General features: G+C 41.3%; 1 protein-coding gene across 3 annotated transcripts in view; it reads right to left on the reverse strand.

Moving 5' to 3' along the window:
* Positions 1-24228, reverse strand: part of LOC136878998 (scoloptoxin SSD14) — a 437789-nt gene that overhangs the window by 253228 nt on the left and 160333 nt on the right. The window contains exon 1 of one of the 3 annotated variants that reach the window (XM_067152674.2): positions 19535-19911. The exons of the other annotated variants lie outside the window; for them this stretch is intronic. Within the exon in view, the coding sequence (XP_067008775.2) occupies positions 19535-19635 (101 nt within the window). The 5' untranslated portion in view covers positions 19636-19911. Of the gene's footprint in view, positions 1-19534; positions 19912-24228 lie in introns of those variants that run through there. 3 annotated transcript variants of the gene reach the window in all.

Raw genomic sequence — 24228 nt, forward strand, 5'->3', positions numbered from 1 at the left:
CTTTACTTTTAAACACGATAAAAGAAGCCACTCTCCCTCATAAAACGTAGAAAAAGGTCTACTGGCCGCTCGTCATCTCGTAACTCCTTTTATCTCATATGAAACTCTTGTGATGATCCGCATGCCGCTGATTCCAAATCACATTGCGTTCGAAGACAGGTTCAGATAGCAAGTGAGCAAGTGATCACTGAACGTGTGTATAGAGTGCGAAGAGAGGAAGAGTGGGAAAACGAGTGACCTTGAAAGAACCAATCACAGTCCAAGTTACAGGATAGCCGGCGATGGGCCAGGCTCGAAAATCAAACGTGTTTGAGACCATGGATGTGGCGAGGATAGCAGCCAGCAGCGCAGCTATGAGCCGGGCTCCAGGGTAAAAGCACTGATTGAGATCCATTGGTTTGTTTCATCATCGCCTAACATCGAGCAGCGAGGCTTGGCGATGTGCCAGCAGCCAGGCCGCAGCATAAACGTACCCTAAACCACCTGCATGTTTAGGAACACTGGCTCTCAAAGCCCGCTTGAATTTACCGGTGAAGCGATCTGACTGGCTAACTTTAGCAGCTGATTAAGTGACAACGGCGCGCAGCGGCAGCGAATAAGGTGGAGGGGGGCGATTGCCTCCCCCACTTTGTGGAGAAAACATTTTAATATCAGTCTAGCCAACTGAAACTAGGAATATAGGAATTTAAAAAACTATTTGTACTATCCACGAAACTTTTAGTGACACTTCGTTTTACGGGCGTGAGGGGTAAGGAGGGAGTTACAAACGGTTCAGGTAATGCTGCCAACTGAATGGAAATTAAATCTGAACTGAATCGATAGTATGATCGATCGATATGAATTTTCTAAACCGTCGTTTCCGTGTAGGAGTTGTAGGTTGTTCCTGTGACGTGCTTTGATTTTCCTCACTCATGTTCAAGCTTAACCTATATTTTGACTTTGCTGTGTACATAACAATAGTATTTAAAGTGTTGCAATTATACCGCCAGATGTCTCACAGTAGATTCATATTATTTTGTGTCGGAGGTTGACAATACGAATCTCGAAGTTAACCGATGTCTACCGATTCAGCACTAGGGAGTCGAAGTATCACTACAAGTTTCTTATCAGTCTATCTTGCCTTATCAGCTAATTCTTTACTTTATTTTTCTTGATTTTTAACGGAAATACGCACAACATGTCGTTCGTCGCGGCTAACTGCTCTGCATAGCGCCACAGTAAGCAGTGGAGACTTTGCATGTGCTGTGAGGAAGGGTAGCAGGGTTACCTACAGTCACTCCCATAAATATTCGGCCACTGATAAAATCCGCGAAAAAGTTATGACAATAACGCAACCATGAGCAGGAAGTGAAACCAAGAGTGTCTGAGTAATGGAACTACATGTGGTTGCTTATGCCGAAGAGGAATCAGGGAGCATTGATTTACATTATGCTGTAAAAGAAAGGATATTGCTCAAGTGGGTGAAATGGCACGCCTCAAAAATATTCGGTCACCCGGAAAGGCCAGGATTGGCGTTGTGTTCATTGACAGAGACAGGACGGATAGTGTTGCAAAACTTTCAGTTCAGAAATGCGGTGCCGCAAGACACATCGTGCCGAAGTCATTCGCTTGTAGTGTTGCGGACAGGTATCGAATAGGGTGCAAAAGACAACACAATACCACGTTTGAAGAACGCCAGCTCGTGATATTACATCATGCTCGAGGTATATCACATAGAAAGATATCGCAGATGCTTAACATAGCAGAATAATAGTTGGAGATATAATCAGACGATTCAAAAATGAAGACAGAATTGATTCGGTTCCTCACACAGGCAGACCAAGAAGGCTGACAGAACGAGAGGAGCGGTTTTTGCTTCGGAATGGGAAACGAAATCCATAAATTAGTGCTCAGAAAGTGATAGCAGCTATCTTAGAGGAGTGTAGAATGAAAGTGAGTACTGCAACCGTGCGAAGGGCACTGCGAAGGAATGAGTTACTTGGGAGAAAAGCTAGGAGGAAACCATTCATTAGCTCGGTATATGAAAAGAAGCGGTTAGAGTTCGCAAAACCTACGTAACCAAACCCAGTGCTTGGTGGGAGGATGTGTTATTTGTTGATGAGTCAAAGTTCAACGTGTTTGGGTCCGATGGAAAGCAATTGGTGTGGCGGAAACGTCACGAGGTACTGAAAACAAGCAATTTACAAGCAACGGTAAAACATGGTGAAGGAAGTGCAATGGTGTGGGGATGTGTTGCATTGAACAGGGTTGGTGCACTGAGTTTCACTGAACATATTTTGACAAAAGAGGGCTATTTGGCTATCCTCAAAAACAATTTGCGATAATCTGCGGAACAACTTGGTATACAGCATACTTTCAAATACTACCAAGATAACGACCCCAAGCACAAGTCGTAACTTGTCAGGGAGTGGCTGCTGTACAACTGCCCGAAGGTTTTGGAGACTCCACCACAATCACCCGACCTGAACCCCATCGAGAATGTGTGCGGTCAAGTGAAGGCAGCTCTGCAATTCCGGCCGACAAGTTCCCTCACAGACTTGAAGAGGAGACTGCTACAAGAATGTGCGGCATTAAGCCCTGATTATATCAAGAAAGTTATCGCCAGTATGCCGAATCGACTGGAAGAGGTCATAAAACATGAAGGTGGACCTACAAAGTAGTGAATGTGTAACAGGGTTGTAAATTATGCGAGTTTATGTTGCTTTTTTGTGCAGTGGCCGAATATTTTTGAGGCGGCACTGGAATTATTGCTTATATTTAAATGTACGACAGATGGCATACTAATGACTGCCAGAAGAGTTTGACTTACATCACAATGTGTCTATAACGTTGTATTATATTTTCCTACATGTTTCGTTGTATTATACATTATCATTATAGTGTAAGAATAATTATCCAATGAAAGTGTATCAAAAATCAGAGTGACCGAATATTTATGGGAGTAACTGTATATTTTTTGCCAAGATCATGGACACTGAGGTGTTATTCACCTGCTTGCCTCGCGCATTCGTCAGTCTGACGGTCTCTTTAGTGCCTGTTAATTTGTTAGTGTGTAGTCAAATACTAAATAAAGTTTAATTGTATAACGAGGACATGCAGCTCTCTCTGTATATGATGTACTGATGATGGCTTCCTCCCGGGTAAAATATTCCGGAGGTAAACTAGTCCCCAATTCGGATCTTCGGATGGGGACTACACGAGAGGGGGCGATCATCAGGAAGATGGGTACTGACATTCTGCGAGTCGGAGAGTGGAATGTTAGAAGTTTGAATCGTTGTGGTAGGTTAGAGAATCTGCAAAGGGAGATGGATAGGCTAAAGTTAGATGTAGTTGGTATAAGAGAAGTACGTTGGCAGGAAGAACAAGATTTTTGGTCGGGCGACTACCGAATTATCAACACAAAATCAAACAGGGGAAATGCAGGAGTTGGTTTAATAATGAACAAGAAAATAGGGCAGCGGGTAAGCTACTACGACCAGCATAGTGAAAGAATTATTGTCGTCAAGATAGACACCAAACCACTGCCCACCACAATAGTGCAGGTCTATATGCCTACTAATTCAGCGAATGATGAAGAAATCGAAAGAATATATGAGGAGATAGAAGATTTAATACAATATGTAAAAGGCGACGAGAATCTAATCGTGATGGGAGACTGGAATGCAGTGGTAGGCCAAGGAAGAGAAGGTAGTGCAGTAGGAAAATTTGGATTGGGACAAAGGAACGAAAGAGGAAGTCGGCTGGTTGAATTCTGCACTGATCATAATTTAGTCCTTGCCAATACTTGGTTCAAACACCACAAACGACGGCTGTATACGTGGACGAGACCTGGAGACACTGGAAGGTATCAAATAGACTTCATTATGATTAGGCAGAGATTCAGAAACCAGATGTTGGATTGCAAAACTTTCCCAGGAGCAGACGTGGACTCTGACCACAACTTGGTCATGAAATGCCATCTGAAGTTGAAGAAATTGAAGGAAAGAATGCAAAAAGATGGGATCTAGACAAGTTGAAAGAAAAGAGTGTGAGGGATTGTTTCAAGGAACATGTTGCACAAGGACTAAATGAAAAGGCTGAAGGAAACACTATAGAAGAGTGGAGAGTCATGAAAAATGAAGTCAGTAGGGCTGCTGAAGAAATGTTAGGAAGGAAGAAAAGATCAACTAAGATCAGTGGATAACTCCGGAAATACTAGACCTGATTGATGAACGGCGAAAATACAAGAATGCTAGAAATGAAGAGGGCAGAAAAGAATACAGGCAATTAAAGAATCAAGTGGATAGAAAGTGCAAGGTAGCTAAGGAAAAATGCCTGAAGGAGAAGTGCAAGGATGTCGAAGGCTGTATGGTCCTGGGTAAGGTAGATGCTGCATACAGGAAAATCAAGGAAAGCTTTGGAGAAAGGAAATCTAGGTTTATGAATATTAAGAGCTCAGATGGAAAGCCACTTCTAGGGAAAGAAAACAAAGCAGAAAGATGGCAGGAGCATATCCAACAGTTGTATCAAGGTAAAGATGTAGATGTAGATAATTTGGTTCTGGAACATGAAGAGGCTGTTGATGCTGATGAAATGGGAGACCCAATATTGAGGTCAGAGTTTGACAGAGCTGTGAGTGACCTCAATAGGAGCAAGGCACCTGGAATTGATGACATTCCCTCTGAATTACTGACTGCCTTAGGAGAAACCAGCATGGCAAGGTCATTTCATTTAGTGTGCAAGATGTATGAGACAGGAGAAGTCCCATCCGATTTTCGGAAGAATGTTGTTATACCTATTCCCAAGAAAGCCGGTGCTGACAGGTGTGAAAACTACCGCACCATGAATTAGTATCTCATGCCTGCAAAATTTTAACACGTTTTATTTACAAAAGAATGGAAAAACAAGTTGAAGCTGAGTTGGGAGAAGATCAATTTGGCTTCAGAAGAAATTTAGGAACACGTGAAGCAATCCTGACTTTACGTCTGATCTTAGAGGATCGAATCAAGAAGGACAAGCCCACGTACATGGCATTCGTAGATCTAGAAAAGGCATTCGATAATGTTGATTGGACCAAGCTATTTACGATTCTGAAGATGATAGGGATCAGATACCGAGAACGAAGAATTATCTACAATCTGTATAAAAATCAGTCAGCAGTGATAAGAATCGAGGGCTTTGAAAAAAAAAAAAAGCAGCAATCCAGAAAGGAGTGAGGCAAGGCTGCAGTTTGTCCCCTCTCCTATTCAATGTTTACATAGAACAGGCAGTAAAGGAAATCAAAGAGAAATTTGGAAAGGGAATCACAGTCCAAGGTAAGGAAATCAAAACCTTGAGATTTGCCGATGATATTGTTATTTTATCTGAGACTGCAGAAGATCTCGAGAAGTTGCTGAATGGTATGGATGAAGTCTTGGGTAAGGAGTACAAGATGAAAATAAATAAGTTCGAAACAAATGTAATGGAGTGCAGTCGAACGAAGGCAGGTGATGTAGGAAATATTAGATTAGGAAACGAAGTCTTAAAGGAAGTAGATGAATATTGTTACTTGGGTAGTAAAATAACCAACGATGGCAGAAGTAAGGAGGACATAAAATGCAGACTAGCACAAGCAAGGAAGAGCTTTCTTAAGAAAAGAAATTTGCTCACTTCAAACATTGATATCGGAATTAGAAAGATGTTTTTGAAGACTTTTGTGTGGAGCGTGGCATTGTATGGAAGTGAAACATGGACGATAACTAGCTCAGAAAGAAAGAGAATAGAAGCTTTTGAAATGTGGTGTTACAGAAGAATGCTGAAGGTGAGATGGATAGATCGAATCACGAATGAAGAGATACTGAATCGAATTGGTGAGAGGAGATCGATTTGGCTAAATTTGACGAGAAGAAGAGATAGAATGATAGGACACATCTTAAGACACCCAGGACTTCTTCAGTTTTTTTTGAAGGAAGTGTAGGTGGTAAGAACGCTAGAGGTAGACCAAGGTATGAATATGACAAGCAGATTAGAGCAGATGTAGGATGCAATAATTACGTAGAAATGAAAAGGTTAGCACAGGATAGGGTGGCATGGACAGCTGCATCAAACCAGTGTATGGACTGATGACTCAAACAACAACTTGTATTTAATTGTAATAGATGTGTAATAGTTAGTCTTGAATCAAAATCTCAAAATAGCTATTATTACAGCACTTAAGTTGGTGAACAGTCGGACCTTTATCTACGTGGAAATTCGTTCAGAGAGCATTTAAAAACCCATGGTGCAACAGCCCCGAAGGCCTGCAGATTACGAGGTGTCGTGTGGTCAGCACGACGGATGCTCTCGGCCGTTATTCTTGGCTTTTCAGACCGGGGCCGCCATCTCACCGTCAGATAGCTCCTCAATTGTAATCACGTAGGCTTAGTAGACCTCGAACCAGCCCTAAGATGCAGGTAAAAATCCCTGACCTGGCCGGGAATCGAACCCGGATATTTTTTCTTGTCTGCACATTTTTGCCCCCCCCCCCCCCTCCTCCGCACTTTTAATTCCCACTCGCCGCCACTGACGGCGCGAGATATTCATTTTTTCCCCAAACTTATTTATCAGTATGACCAACCCTCCAACGCTTAAGTACCCGGTTCCCATTGTTTCCAATCATCCTGTAGATATAAGCGTGATGACCATGTACTGTCTTCTAAAAACAAAAACCAACGAGTAGTTTTTACTGATCCTTTGTATATTTGCACGTGAAGCAGCCTGCTCCGCCGGGGGCCATCTGCTCTCCTTGCAAGCGCGGTTCAAGATCACCGACAAGACAAGACGTGACATGGTCTGGAGTCACGTGGCTGCTTTGCTTACCGCATAGCAACCGAGATACACCATCCCCGTCATCGACAATCAGGTCAACAGCCACATCATGACTTCCTACCAGGCTAAAGCAAGAACACGGTATACTTTCTAGCCTCTAATTTGCAAGTCATTTGAACGGACTACGATCATCTCTGTCCGGATATTCCAATGTTACCAACAGAGAGATTTTCTAAGTATTATTTATGTCAGTTTGAAATCACTTCAGAAAGATGGCTCATCATGACACTATATATTCATGGGAGAGTAATAATAAGACAGCTTAGAACTATCGAAAATGAAATATCAATCAATCAATCAATCAATCAATCAATCAATCAATCAATCAATCAATCAATCAATCAATCAAGATCTGCCTTAAATGCAGATCATTGATGACTGACTGGTGATTTTTTAAATCCTGAACATTTTTATATAGCCTACTTTAAAACAATCTAAATCATTCCTATAAAGATAGTTTTAATGTCAAAATTTGATGAACATTTTAAATTTTAATTAAAAAATTATTAATAATGAAAAATTAAGTTGATCCAAAAAGTAACTGATTCCGGTGGTTAGAGCAACTAGCAACATGTGACGTAAAACACATCCCTCTGTGGGTGACTGGTGGGGAGTGACACACACACACACACACACACACACACACACACACACACACACACACACACACACACGGTATCCCCTGCCTGTGGTAAGGGGCGACTAAAAGGGGCCCAAGGGCCTCTCAACTTGCATACTGTAAGAATGGATTCCTAGCGGATCGTCCTGAATGTTTTAAAACTTCTACGGAACTCGCCTTTGATCTTGCTGGCGCGAGCTTCTTATGATCGCTGATGAAATAGAGAGACCTGCACCAGGAACTAAAAACCATACGGAATAAATAAATAAATAAATAAATAAATAAATAAATAAATAAATAAATAAATAAATGTTTTAAGTGAGTAGATGGTAATGTCAATCGTGGCATGAAGAGGAAACGCCAGGAGAATGGAACATTTTAAAATGCCTCCCGCTTTAAAGAGACCACAGCCCCCTAAACGACTATTTTTCCGACCAGCCGGGTTTTGCTGAACTTGTCCTCCCGTACACAGTCACACGATGTAATAGTTACGTATTCTTGAGCAACCTCACTTGGGCCTCTCGTCTTTCTTATCAGAACGGTGAGACTCCAGCAGAGTAGTGACTCATTATTGACTTCTTGATGTTAAGAGGCAAAAACAAAAGGCATTAACGTTCTCTCAAAGTGGAAGAACTGCGCGTCGTTTATTTATATCTTGTCATAAACATTATTATGATTGAGATAAGATGTCATTTTATTACAGCTGATCAGATTTTCTTGGGGGACACGATTCCCTAAAATGGGCAAGCTGACACTGCCACTGGGATATCGTCTAATTCCAATTGTAACGTATTAAATAATAATAATAATAATAATAATAATAATAATAATAATAATAATAATAATAATAATAAACGTGAAGAACTATCAATTACTGCCTTCGCACAATCAAGTGGACGCTTTGAAAATGAATATCACCGGGCGAGTTGGCCGTGCGGTCAGGGGCACGCGGCTGTGAGCTTGCATCCGGGAGATAGTGGGTTCGAATCCCACTGTCGGCAATCCCGAGGATGGTTTTCCGTGGTTTCCCATTTTCACAATACGCAAATGCTGGGGATATACCTTAAATAAGACCACGGCCGCTTCCAACGAACTCCTATGCCTTTTCTCTCCTATCGTTGCCATAAGACCTACAGTATATGTGTCGGTGCGACGTAAAGTAAAAAAAAAAAATTACCCACAGCTGTGGTGTGTGTGTGTGTGTGTGTGTGTGTGTGTGTGTGTGTGTGTGTGTGTGTGTACGAGTTGCAGGGATGTTGGGACAACATAACTCTGTTGATTCCTCCGTCTGATGGCGACGTTAAGATTTGAGAATATCATTTGGCCAGATTCGACACCGGGTTTCACCCTCTCTGTACATCATCATCATCACCATCATCATCATAATATTCATCCCAGATGCGTAGGTCGCCTATGTGCGTCAACTAGAAGGACCTGCACTAAGCCGTGCTGTTAAGGGCACGCAGCTGTGAGCTTGCATACGGGAGATAGTGGGTTCGAGCCCGACTGTCGAGTGCCCTGAAGATGGTCTTCCGTGATTTTCCTTTTTTCACACCAGGCAAATGCCACGGCCGCCTCCTTCCCACTCCTAGCTCTTTCCTGTCCCATCGTCGCCGTAAGACCTATCTGTGTCGGTGCGACGTGATGCAACTTGTGTTTATTATCATTATTATTATATTAGACTAATTTATTTTGCACAGCTTCATCTGAACTGTCTCATCTAGAAATTGCTTAACTCTGTTCGTGTGGAGAAATCGATCGCGTTACCTTGTGCAACCCCATTTACAATGCAGTACGAGTCCCGTGACGTGGTCCCGTACGTTACACCCCTATGTATCGAACAAAGACTGTGGCATTTGGAAGGATCCGGAAGAACAAGCCCCGCACCCTTCTCCAGAGCGGCAGTTACACCACACCACGACAGGGGCCGGAGCGAAAGCTGAAGTCGTAGCGACGTTCTGAAAAATAGAAACTGCTTGTACTGATTTACCCGATACATCAAACCAAATGCGATTAAAATCCCCGCATCAAGCTCGATAGCTGCAGTAGCTTAAGTGCGGCCAGTAACCAGTATTCGGGAGATACTGGCTTCAAACCCCACAGTCGGCAGCCCTGAAGATAACTTTTTTTCGTGGTTTCCCATTTTCATACCAGGCAAATGTGTCTGTACCTTAATTAAGGCCACGGCCGCTTCCTTCCCACTCCTAGCCCCTTCCTGTCCCATCGTCGGTTCAACGTAAAGCAACTTGTAAACAAAAACCGTCTTGACCAGGAATCGAATCTGGGGCCCTCTGAACGGAATGCCTCAACGCTGACCATTCAGCCAAGGATCGGCTACTTCAAACAGTCAGGCTAACAAAATACTTCTTGTTTCATAATGTTTGCCCCCTCTCCTTTTCAGTGTTTACATAGAGCAGGCGATAAAGGAAATCAAACAGGAATTTGGAAAGGGCATCAAAGTTCAAGGAGAGGAAATCAAAACACTGAGAATATTGCCGATTATATTGTTATTTTTTCTGACTCTGCAAAAGATCTGGAGAAATTGCTGAATGGTATGGACAGAGTGTTGGGGAAGGAATACAAGATGAAAATAAATAAGTCCAAAACAAAAGTAATGGAGTGCGGTCGAACAAAGTCAGGTGATGCAGGAAATATGACATTAGGGAATGAAGTCTTAAAGGAAGTAGATGTATATTGTTATTTGGGTAGTAAAATAACTAATGATGGTAGAAGTAAGGGGCACATAAAATACAGACTAGCACAAGCAAGGAAGAGCTTTCTTAAGGCCGGATGCCCTTTCTGACGTCGCGTGATTTTTGAGTTGAAAATGTCAACCAAATATCGATCGGGGTGCGAGCCTCAGCCTTCCGGGTGGGAAGCCAGCAGCTAAGTCGCCATGTTAACCACGCCCCCGAGTGAAATAATAATAATAATAATAATAATAATAATAATAATAATAATAATAATCATCATCATCTCGACCAGCTGCGTAGGTTAGGAAGGTTCAGTATTTACCCCCTGTGGTAAAGGATATGGGATCATTCACTAGCATAGTCGTTAGCATTATTTACAACTAGTATCAGAAGGAAAACATTGTTAGTAGATTTACCGGTTCGTCAAAAGAACCCCTTCTTATGAAAGCGGTCCGTACAGGCCTTTAAACACCCTTGGAGCAGTGGAAGGTACTGGAAAGGCTTCTACTGCTCCCAACCCTGAACCCTGCGCGGATTTACAAAATATTACCCGCATCCGCGAATGGTTATCTGCAGATATTGTACAGTAAATATTTAACTAAAGTATAATACACCCAAGGTATTGAAACGAATAGATCTGTTAACATAATACAATAGGGATGATACCTGGCACCAGACAGCCCCACAATCACAGGTTTATGAGGGATTTCTTCTCGCGACAACTACCGACATATTGACCTTTGTTCCTTCTTCCCATTAAGTGCGGGCAGGAGCCAGTTAGGCCCTTAACACACGAGCGTTTTTTTGTCGTCGTTATGGACTGCAAAAACACGCATCTTTGTGGCTGACTCAACCACTTCTGCAGTTCATTATGGCCACATTTTGTGGCCGAGCCAGCTACAAAATGTGGTCCGGCCAGCGACAAAATGTGGTCCGGTCAGCTTCATCCCTGGGACAGTCTGCAAGTGAAACTTCGGTCATTCTTATTTATAATAGATTCTGAAGAGGAGGCTGTATTTCTTTTGCTCATGCGAAGAAGCAGAAAAAGAAGGAAAACGTGGACAATGTGGTTACATCCAATAGTAGAAGTCCGGCAACAGTTGGGGCAGTTTCCTGCTTTATATCACGAACTCTGCAATTATGCGGATAAGTTTTTCCAGTTCTTCAGAAAGTCAAAAACGTCTTTCGATGAACTACTACAGGAAATAGGGCCTATTATTTCACGGACAGATACTGTGATGAGGAAGGCTATATCGTCAGAAGAAAGACTCGCAATAATTAAACATTTTGTAAATAAATATATGTAGATCTTAACTATTTTATTTTTCTCCTTCGTGCTTAAGTTCTGGAAGTTACTGTGGAAGACTTCACAGATCATCTCCCATGCTCTGACCTTCTCAACTCGGTTGCTGTATGTATCACTAGCGTAGTTCCATATAGCGGGTTCGGCTTGAATCTCGGCAATGAACGTATCTGTATCAAACGACTCCATCACGAATACTGCCAGCGGGAACTTGTCGCCAGGATGTCGCCCGTGTGTAAAGGAATGCGCTGCAGTCGGCAAGTGGTCGGTGGCCGGGATCGGCTACAGCTGGCGACATGTGGTTCGCATGTGGTCGAGAAAACGCTCGTGTGTAAAGGGGAGGTATTCTTCCCATTGCATTGTATGGTAACGGCAAAGTGGCGACAGCCGGCCACTCATGAACCACTTTTTGTGGTCGACAACGGCGACAAAAAAACGCTCATGTGTAAGGGCCCTTAGGCTACGGTCAGATTTATGGCTTTGTGGTCTCAAGGCTCTTTATATTTCATCTTTCTCGCATACCACTGCCAAGGGGCACCTAACCACGAGAAAGAATAAGAGTATACCTGAGTAAAAATGATTGAACTTCTTTTTTTTTAAATTATCAGCAAAATTATCCGCACTGCCATACAATTTGCATCAGCCAGGACACTAACTTCGCATATATCCGCATCGTGCAGGGCTCTAACCCAACCCCGCTAACTGTGCGATACCTGGCCAGAGAGAGGGCGTTACCCTCTAGGTGGCCCGCCCCACCCCTTCAGGGTGGGGAATGAAAGCATTAATAGTTTAGTTGTGCGATAGAGCAGTGTTTCTCAACCAACCAACGGGCCGCAATCCGGTACCTGACCCTGGGATCGGTTACAGTCACTTTACTTTTCTAACCCTCACGAATAAATATTTTATAGTGAATAAATTCTTAGCAGAATAATTTTCGTGAATGTGTAGAAAAGCATAGTGCCAGGTCGTCTCTAAACTCTAAAATCAAAGATCTGTGTAGCAAATGACAGCGACACTTACGTAGAACTCCCAGATCTCAGCTGGGAAAAGTTCGGCTCCATGGCTAAATGGCCTTTGGTCACAGGGGTCCCGGGTTCGATTCCCGGCAGGGTGGGGAAGTTTAACCATAATTGGTTAATTCCGCTGGCACGGGGGCTGGGTGTATATGTCGTCTTCATCATCATTTCATCCTAATCACGACTCTTAGGTCGCCTATGGGCGTCAATTCAAAAGACCTGCACCTGCCAAGTCGAACTTGTCCTCAGACACTCCCGGTACTAAAAGCCATACGCCATTTAATTTATTTTTTCAACTTGGAAAAGAGAGGACATAGTAATTGTTGAGAGGAAATTTTGTGTTGGAAAGAGGAGCCAAAGCATAACACGTACAAAAGACAAAATATCCAACTCCTGTAAGCCATTGTATTTCATCTTCACTTCCACACAAATAATGCCTATCCTTACTTATACAGTTATTGAATTTTCACTTTCGTGTAACAAGTTGCTTTACGTCGCACCGACACAGATAGGTCTTATGGTGACGATAGTATAGGAAAGGGCTAGGAGTGGGAAGGAAGCGGCCGTGAAAATGGGAAACAACTGGAAACCATTTCTGGGCTGTCGACAGTGGGGTCCGAACCCACTATCTCCCGAACGCAAGCTCACAGCTCCGCGACCCTAACCGCATGGCCAGCTCGCTCGGTATTATTATTATTATTATTAGAGGATGAAATGTAAAACTGTAATAACTGGAGCTAAGGTTAGATGGGGAAATAAGGTACAGTATACTCCAGCATTGGAGGAGGTACGGAGAGACCACACACAGCGTAACCGGCAGAAATTCAACCTCGGGTCTCGGAACAACGCAATGAGAGGATGTTTTCGCTAGTCTACGAAGGTAGTTATTTGATAAAAGGTGGAAGAAGAAACCAACTTGCTCTGAACCGTCTTTTCTAGAAATATTGTTTTGTTAGTCGGAGAGTGTGGAGAGATGACTACGTTATATTGTGCAATCCCACAGCAGAACACTGGCCCCTTGTTAAGAGACCTACGTAGCGGTAGCGGTTGAGAGAGAGAGAGTGCGTCATTTGGAAGGATCTGGAATGGCCAAGACAGGCCCGATCCCGACCCTTCTCTTCGCCTGGAGGGGCTTACACCACAGCACGACAGGACAGGAGATGGTGTGAAAACTATCAACACCAGCGACATTGAGAAACATCGAAGCTGCCAGAATTGGTGTTGTGTGAGGACTGAAACCGTGCATTTTCATAACTTAAAATTCAGCCGTTATTATTATTATTATGTTATTATTATTATTATTATTAAACAATTTCATATTCAAAAGACGATTTCATTTTTAGGGGCAGCAGCTCTAGTGTCAGTTTATCGCAGTTGGTTAATGACCAGTAGAAGCGATTGGGAATTAGAAGTGTGTTGGTGGACACAAAAATGTTTAGAAAACAAATAAAATATACAGGGGGTCAGGGGAATATAGTGGGGGTGGGGTTGACAACAACATTGAAACAAAATAGCTACAAAATGCGACGTTTTTTATGCTTTCCGAGAGAATTTCGACAGAAGTAAAGGACGAAGTTCACCAACTTAATTGCGTTAATAACAGCTTTTTGAGATTTTGATTCAATACTATAACAATAAAACTTTTACCAAAGGAACAATTGATTACGGTACACTTGTGCGCAATTAAGGTTTTGTGCCATCAGATAGTGATCACGCTTCTACACGCTGCTAAGCGAGACTTGAGTCAAAGGGAATGTCGAGGAGCAGCCATCATCGGCTTTGCTCGTGACTGCTCGAGAAACCTCGGCGTTTAGCAACTCCTACCTATCATGGCGATTTCGCGCCACGTGTGGTGCAGGAGAAGAAGCAGCTTTGTTTTGCTGTCAGGCATTGTCGATGTACAGCCGATGCAGCTTTTCGTGAAGCCAGCACTGTGTCTCGTGAGCGCAGCGCGTGGAGCTGCTCCCACGTTTTAAAGTATGAATTTCTTTCATTCTTGAGCAATAGTACAAATAAAATCTGTCCCTCCAGACGCCGCACATGTTTGTATAACTTTAAAGCCTAGAGTTTTAAGTACGGTACTTAGTGAAGCTCAGGGCCATGTGCACCTCCGAAGTGAAAATCTCGTTTCTTAAATTGCTCGACTTCCTGGCAGGTAATCGAACCCACGTCCTTCCGGGTAAACCAAGCACGCCTTTACCGCCTCCGCCAGGCAGCCCCTAATAGACAACAGGATTGTATTAAATGTTTAAGAAAACTAATTCCTAGTTTTAGATGGTTAAAAGCTGTCCGGACATTTCGTACCACGGACATTCCGAACCACTTGATTTTTGAGGACATTTCGTACCACCTAAGTCGTTATCTACCTGCGAACGGTTTTCCTGTAATCCTCAAATATTTACATCAGGACATTCCGTACCACTTGATGTCAAATTGGAATTTCATTTCCACGCTAGCGGGCGCAGTGAGCCTAACAGACACACTTTAGAAATCAGAAACAAAAATAATTTACAACATTTGCTGAAGAAAACTTCTACTATATATTATTTTAACAATTGCCTGTTAAACTAAACTTATCACTTATGTTTATGTAAATATTATCATAAGAAAGTCGATTTCTTGAAGCATAAATCCTGAAACGAAATAATACAATAGAAATACACATCGTGTTCGGGCGCAATGCGCCTGACGAGCACAAGGATGGATAATATTACTATTATCGTGAAATTTAAGTAAAATTTAAACAAAAATGCTGATGAACTGGACGATTTGTGCTTGAAGGTCACGCGGAAACAGGAAACTACTTATAGGTGGAAGTAGTTAGGTCCCCGTGAATGATGAGTACGAGATAAGAATTAACTCGTGGGCCAATCAGATCAGTTGCGCCCGACGGAAGGTTAACATCAGTAGTGGTCACACCTTGTAGAAGCTTCTGCGCCAGTAGTGGACAACTGATAAACAAGTGAATACATGCGGTAGGATATCGTTTTTACTTCGCAATACTTCCTACTCTTTCAAATGGTACGGAATGCCCTCTCCTAACTATTTTAAAGTCATTAACTGATACTTCGCAGGTAATCATCCGGTCAAGTGGAACGAAATGTCATAGAACCGGTATTCCATACGATACGCATTTCATTTTTCTCCACAAAGTGGGTGAGGAAGGAGGGGACTTGTCCCCCCCCCCCCCTCCAATCGACAACGCTCTTGATAACAGCGGGAAGAGCTTCGCGCATGACAGTGGACAGAGTACAGTCATTGATCAGTCATCATACTTATGCATCTCGATGAATTTAGAGAAGAATTTGTGAATGCTACAAATTCAAATCCTACAAATGTTAAGTTCTTCGATCTGCCGAAAAAAAAAAAAAAAAAAAAAAACATAGAAAATGCCTGAAAAATAAAACATTAAATAACAGGTTATACCTGAAAAAGTCCAAGGAGAGGAAATCAAAACCTTGAGATTTGTCGGTGATATTGTTATTTTACCTGACTCTGCAAAATATCTGGAGAAATTGCTAAATGGTATGGACAGAGTCTTGAAGAAGGAATACTAGATGAAAATAAGTAAGCCAAGACAAAAGTAATGAGAGTGCAATCGAAAAAAGAGTCAAGTGACGCAGGAAATATTAGATTAGGAACTGAAGTCTTAAAGGAAGTAGACTGTTGTTACTTAGGTAGTAAAATAACTAATGATGGTAGAAGTAAGGACATAAAATGCAGACAAGCACAAGCAAGGAAGAGCTTTATTAAGAAAAGAAATTTGTTCACCTCGAATATTGGTATAGGAATTAGAAAGATGTTTTTGAAGACTTTCGTCTGGAGCGTGGCATTGTATGGAAGTGAAACATGGACGATAACTAGCACAGAAAGAAATATAATATAAGCTGTTGAAATGTGGTGTTACAGAAGAATGCTGAAGGTGAGATGGGTAGATAGAATCACGAATGAAGAGATACTGAATCGAATTGGTGAGAGGAGATAGATTTGGGTAAATTTGACCAGAAGAACACACATAATGATGGGACATATCTTAAGACAGCCAGGACTTGTACAGTTTATTTTTGAGGGAAGTGTAGGTGGTAAGAACGGTAGGGGTAGACCAAGATACGAATATGACAAGCAGATTAGAGCAGATGTAGGTTGCAGTAGTTATGTACAAATGAAAAGGTTAGCAGAGGATAGGGTGACATGGATAGCTCTATCAAACCAGTCTGTAGACTGATGACTCAAACAACAACTACAACAACCTGAAAAAGATACAGTACCATTAATTACAGTAATCTATTATTAAATAGGTTCTTCTAGATGTATTTTTACTTAATTAGTCGACAGATTGAAGGACCTAGAATTTATAGATTAATAAAGTCGAAACTGAAGAGAATATCTTCAATTACAATAAATAAATAAATAAATAAATAAATAAATAAATAAATAAATAAATAAATAAATAAATAAATAAATAAATAAATAAATAAATAAATCCAGCTAAATACAACCACCTGGCAATTTCCTCTACTTGCGAATTGTAAAAAAAAAAAAGGGCGGTGGGGTGGGAGGTCCTTTTCGACCCATTCTACAAAAAACGTCAAGATATCACCTGTCCCATGAAGAGTGGCATTCGCGTAAAATTAATTAGTTAACCATTACTCACTCAGTCAGTCAGTCAGTCACGGACGCAAACTAGTTCCGGTGTAAGGGACCCTAACAGAATTACTTGATTCGGGAACTGGAAAAAAGAAAATCCACAGAAAACCAGCTCGATTTGTTTTGGGTGATTTCCGACGAAAGAGTAACGTTACGAAAATGTTGCAAATTTGGGCTGGGAAGACTTGGAAGAAAGTTGACGACAAAGAGCTATGTTCCGAGCTGTCAGTGGAGAGATGGTGTCGAATGACAGTAGACGAATAAGTTTGAGTGGTGTTTTTAAAATTAGGAAAGATCACCATATGAAGTTGGGATTTAAGGGAACAAATTGGTGCAAATATTCGTTTATAGGAGCGGGAGGTAGGGATTGGAATAATTTACCAATAAATTTCCGAATTCTTTGCAATTATTTAAGAAAAGGCTAGGTAAAGACCAGACAGGGAAACTGCCACCTGGGCAGCTGTCCTAAATAAAGATGAGTAGTGACTGACTGACCGATCGATCGATTGATTGATTGATTGATTGATTGATTGATTGATTGATTGATTGATTGAAAGCATCGGGCCCGCCTGTAATGCCCCATGTTACGCCAATGGTGGTCATGTCCATTACCAGGAATTAGGGTTTTAGATAATTTTAAGGTCATGATTTCTGACAGCCGAGCGCTGTAACGGACAAGAGAAAGAGATAAGCTGCGCGTCACATCATACAGAAGTAGGACGCGATGGATTTCCGACCCCTCAGAGAATGACAGTTTTGGACAAACAGGAAGGAGATGAATGAGTGGACACTGGCACAAGTAAGATGAAACATACTGTACCATACACAGATGGGCCTCGGTATTAACATTTGAAATTCTAGCCCTCGAGGGGAACCGTGAGCATGGTTTCGTATTGCAATCTACCACTGAATGTGGTTAATTTGTAAGTACTTTTTAATAATATGATTATGGCATAGCTACATGTATATCTACAAGGTTACTTAAAAACTGAAATGGTTGAAGCTATTTCATTGTATCAGACACAAAGGAAAAATTAATTAAATCAACGACTTATTTATTTCGTGCGAGTATGTAATTTTCTCTTGAAAATGGATGGTGAAACATCATTACAAATTTCCTGAAGCATGTTAGAAATGAGGGTCGTTTACTGTAGCCAGAGGATTCAAGTGTCCAGATATCCTAATTTTTTGTAGTGTTCTATTTTCTCCCTTCATTCCTTCAAATGCGTCCCCAGTTAATCAGTCAAGTTCAAAGAGAACGAGTCAAGTTGTGATGATAACTGTATTTGATAAAACTCAACTCTACGAAATTTTTCGTATGCAGCGAATAAACAAATAATACTAAAAGCAATGCATTATAAGGTCATTTTTCCAGAAAATAGCACAAAGAATATCGGTCAGAATAAAGTGATCAGCTGTAAGATGCAGGATTTGCCCTTAGTTTTTCTCTGTAAGGTGTCGCTATCTACTACAAGGAACAGCAAACACATGCAGGTATACGTCATACATGCTCGTTCATCTGCACAAGACCAACTACTCTTGATCTGCACAATATTTCAGCGTTATCTAGTGACAACTCTGGGAGTCTGGTTGTACGAGTATGCCAACTGAAGTTCTGTACAAAGAGGATAGAATAGGTATACACTATCTCGACTTGTGTATGTTCTGACGAGGGAATCTCCCCTGATCGAAGAGCTACGCTTCAAGATGTCACTACCATCCACGACAAATTACGATCGATCACCTACGGTACTGAAGCAGAAACGAGAAGACATGTGGTTAGATTTCCATGCAACGGATGCTATGACAACGCGGGGATGGATGGAAGCGAACTGCGAATTCTTTTTTTTTTTTTTTTTTTTTTTTTGCTAGGGGCTTTACGTCGCACCGACACAGATAGGTCTTATGGCGACGATGGGATAGGAAAGGCCTAGGAGTTGGAAGGAAGCGGCCGTGGCCTTATTTAAGGTACAGCCCCAGCATTTGCCTGGTGTGAAAATGGGAAATCACGGAAAACCATCTTCAGGGCTGCCGATAGTGGGCTTCGAACCTACTATCTCCCGGATGCAAGCTCACAGCCGCGCGCCTCTACGCGCACGGCCAACTCGCCCGGTGAACTGCGAATTAAGACATATTGTAATTACTAATTAGATTGGCTGTTCATGGTTTTCACTTTAAGCTTTGCAAAACCCAAACATTGTTCATGAACAATGCATGTGTAAATTGTGCGATCGTGAATGTGATAGATACCACGTCTTAACATGTCCTAATAGAGGGAAATCGTTGATTAAGTTCTGTTCAGAAGAATGAGACCTATGTGGCTTGGAAATGTTAAAATTAATGTACTTACTTACATGGCCATTTGGCTGTAATAAAACTATTATAGGTGAAGAAAATAAAACTACTGTCGTTTCAATTTGCTTTTATTTACCTGTATATCTTCCATATATTTACTCCTGGTCTGGGTGAATACAATCGTTCTTCATCACCCACACGGCTGTAACGATAATGTGGTGAAACGCCACGGACCATATTTCACAGTACTAACAATATTACGTACGGGAATGATGTAGAGATGAAATAATTGCCTCAGCGATGTGCGCCGCGCAGATCAATGATGCTACCAGAATATTCATAGGAATGCTCCAAATTGGAATTAAGGTCAACTAGGTGAAATATATCCACAATTTTACTAGGAATGTGAAGATAATGTTGAATACAACACGATATTTAGAATTCTTCAGCCAGCGTCTTATTCTCTTTGCCAGCATCCTTATGATGGAGTTTCAACTTGCACTCGTGAAAAAACTACACTGCTCTGCCATCTATGCGTCAAGAAATGAATTAAGTAGTCTATGCAAATGAAGACATGCGTACTAGGAAGAGCGAAACAGGTAGTTTATAAACGCCACGGCAGATGGTGCTCAAGGATAATATTCTCTACAGTGACTATGTACAGTGTGGCCAAGGCCAGTTCAGCCGCCATGTTTTAGCCAAGTACTCAATCAGAAAATACATGAAGGAGAGTGATATTACAATAATAATAATAATAATAATAATAATAATAATAATAATAATAATAATAATAATAATAATAATAATAATAATAATAAAGAATAGACTAAGTCAATGTTTTAAGATGTTATTTATTTTGCTTATGCTGTATGTATATAGGCCTATCAGTATTTGTTATATTCAGAGCCTGACTACCTGACGTAAGACTTCAAAATTGAGTTATACGTGGTATAGGCCTACAAGTCACAATTATTGAAGTGGTTAGAAATTCTGTGTTGGTAGCTAGGCCAATCATAACATTTATATTAAAATACATGTAGCATAAAATAGTATAGTCATTGTCTCGAATAATGTATGTAATGACTGTAAAGTTAGCCTACATTTAATTTTTTCCTCTTTGCTTTACGTCGCACCGACACAGATAGACTTTATGGCCACGATGGGACAGGAAAGGCCTATGAATGGGAAGGAAGCGGCGTGGCCTTAATTAAGGTACAGTCCCAGCATTTGCCTGGTGTGAAGATGGGAAACCACGGAAAACCATTTTCAGGGCTGCCGACAGGGGGTTCAAACCCACTATCTCCCGGATTCAAGCTCACATCTGCGCGCCCCTAACCGCACAGTCAACTCGCCCGGTCATTTAAATTAAAAAAATATAACATTAACATATCAGGTTACATGATTTTACATATCAGAATATACAACGCAGTATCATAAAACTATACATAGAAATGTTCTTTTTACATATGACTTATCGATATGTACATAATCTGAACACACGCAGAAGATAGAAAATAATATGACTAGTTAACCGATGGGTAGACAAAATCGTATTACCTAGCTCCATATTTATGTTAACGTAATGTAAGTTAACATAATATACTGTACCATTTTACTCGTGGCACTAATAGAAATAATAGCGAAAACCTGCTACTCTTTAGTGGCGAAAACAAGCAACTGCCATGGTCCCCGGGTTGTGTATAGTGCTCCTTTAATGATGGCTACGGTTTGATCCCCGTAATGAGGAATGAAATATTAGTATCACTATACAACAGGCCTATAGTTTGACAAAATACTCCTTGCTGCTCGGTGAAAACAAGCAGTTTTCCTGGTCCCGGTGTACTTGTATTCAGGACTCAATTATCGGCCACCCACTGATCGATTTCCGTGGTATGCGACTAATTCTGTGTTCCGATTCGGTTAGTACTGGTAGATATGCCCTGTATTTTAAACATTTTATTTGCTACTATCGGTTTTACTAATGCATTGCTAATACCTTCTTTTTCTACCGCTCTTCCCACAACTGTAGGGTTGTGGATGGGAACTGCGTCACACATGTGGATTTGGTCCTGTTTAACGGCCGGATTCTATTCCTGACGCAAATCGTATGTGGAGGGATGTAATCACTATTGCGTGTTTCTGTGGTGATTTGTAGTGTGGTATTTTGTCTGAGTATGAAGAGGAGAGTGTTGGGACAAACGCAAACACCCAGTCCCCAAGCCCGAGCGGTGACGTGAACGCTACTGATCCACGAAATATCACTGTAATATTTGTCACAATGTGAAAGGTTATCATTGATTTACTCAAATAAAGTCTCAAATCCCAGGTAAATTAAGAAATAATGAAAATATTTAATTTTACACAATACATACTTTACTGCGTTACAAGTACAATTTCTTCTGCGTCGCACGGCTTCCGTGTTTTGTTTGTGTGTAACACAACACTTTCGTGTGTCATGTCTTTGCTCACGGTAATGCTTTGGTGTAGTGTCACTTCAACTGTCAATTGTCTAATAGTGCTGTTCCTTTAATAAAGTAATATATCTATTGGTCCAGGGATCATGCTATTTTCCGGTTGCTTCGGCACGAGATTTAGGTCTTGTAATTTCCTTATTACATGGTGATTTTCGTCGTCAAAAAAAGCGATAACATTCTTAATGTTGTTCACCTCCATTTTGCTTTTTGAACTGTCCGCGCTAGACAAATGTACAAAGATAATGAGAATCCACAGACATGGCACTTCCATTCATCGGTGCCAGCCCTGGACCTCAAGAAACAAACAAAAGACGGCGCGAGCAGCGATATGCAACATGATGGACTCCTGTTTACAGCTCGTAAATACGTATTCATATTTCCTGCTAGTAACGACGGTATTTCTTAATTTACCTGGGATTTGAGACTTTATTTGAGTAAATCAATGATAACCTTTCACATTGTGACAAATATTACAGTGATATTTCGTGGATCAGTAGCGTTCACGTCACCGCCCGAGCTATTAATATACCCCACCCGGCCGGGAATCGAACCCGGGACACTCTGAACCGAAGGGCAGTACGCTGACCATTCAACCTCCGAGTCAATGGGAAAACTCAACTTGATGCTCGGCGGCACTTATAAACCACGGCCTTTAATAGATGAATAGCCATAAAAGTTTGAATTCGAGAATAGATCAATCATAATACCTCATACGGTGAAAATGAATGAGACTTACAGTGAATGATCGGGAGTGAACTTTCCTGTAAGTTTTATTAAGTAGCCCACAGGTTTCAGATAAAACAGATAAGTTATTTATGGGGATACTTGAAAATTTGTGAAAAATAATATAATCGTGAAAATATCTCTTATTTTCCTTACACGGTAAAATCGCACAAAATGTAAAATGTCGAAAATTATATTCTAAACAACTTTCCTTATGTACAAGTTTTCGATACGGCGAATATTAATGGAGAAATCTGACATTTACTGCCCTGGCCTCTATAAAATTACTGACCCATTTTGTTATTATTGTTACCATTATAATGCATGAAACAACTCTACTCGCTGCTGGGGCCGTCTTTTAACGTGCTGAAAACAAGCAATTGCCTAATTTCATTTTAAAAACCTTTCCTGATCTGTTTCTGTAACCATAAGCGTAACAGCCTGGTGTAAGTTTCTTCAAAACTCAGACCTCAGAAATACGTAAATTCACAAACATTTCTTAACTAATAATACTAAATAATCTTCCGTGTTTAATAAGAACATATTTTCGGTGTATTAAGGTTAAAACAGGTAGCCTGTACTTCGCTGAAATTGTATAAAGTGTGATCATACACTGTGCTGAATACATACGTTTAAATCAGCTGACGGGACATTTGGCTAAAACATGGCGGAGCCAATCAGAATGAAGCACTCGTTGGCCACACTGTACATATAGAGTCACTGTAATATTCTCTCAAGGTCCATCTATTGTAAAATTCACTCTTCACTTGTCGCCATATTTGTGCCAACATATTCTACCGTGTTTCCCTCATCAGTGGGATCCCGGGTACGAACTGGGTGGAACTTGTGGATTTGATACTGTTTTACAGCCGGATGCCCTTCCTGACGCCAACTCCATATGGAGGGGTATAATCACTATTGTGTGTTTCTGTGGTGGTTGGTAGTGTAGTGTGTTGTCTGAATATGAAGAGGAAAGTGTTGGAACAAAAAGCCAGAAGAATTGATCCCCAACCGCGAATCGAACCCGGGACCCTCCGAACCGAAGGTCTCGAAGCTGATCATTCCGTGAATGAGTCGGACTGTATAGATATAAAACTAACATTGTAAAATTACATTTTAATTAGCCGCGCTGAATGGCTCAGTGGCTTTCTGATCCCAGAGGCAGGTTGGATCTTGAGTCAGTCCGGTGGCATTTTAAGGTCTCGTAAAATAACTCCTGCGGGACAAAATTCGGGCACCTCGGCGTCTCCGAAAAACGTAAAACAGTAGTTAGTGGGACTTAACACAATAAAATAATAATTTATCCCTTTTTGAAACAGTAATAATATTCGTGTCCGGCCGCTTTTTGGACGAACAGTCAGCGCAGTGGCCTTTGGTTCAGAGGGCTCCGGGTTCGATTCCAGACTGACCCGTGGATTTTAACCCCATTTGGTTAATTGTTCTAGTTACGGGGTGAGTGTCTGTCTTTTATACCTAACTTCAGCTACATTCAACACTATACCCGACCACAGAAACACGCAATAGTGAGTGCATGTCTTCAAATACGGTTGCCATCAGGAAGGGAATCCGATCGTAAAACTGGGATAATCCATGTACAGTGCTGAGGCCAAATAAATGGTAAAGGGTCAGGAAG

Source organism: Anabrus simplex, chromosome 8 (assembly GCF_040414725.1).
Source record: "Anabrus simplex isolate iqAnaSimp1 chromosome 8, ASM4041472v1, whole genome shotgun sequence".
NCBI classification, from domain to species: domain Eukaryota; kingdom Metazoa; phylum Arthropoda; class Insecta; order Orthoptera; family Tettigoniidae; genus Anabrus; species Anabrus simplex.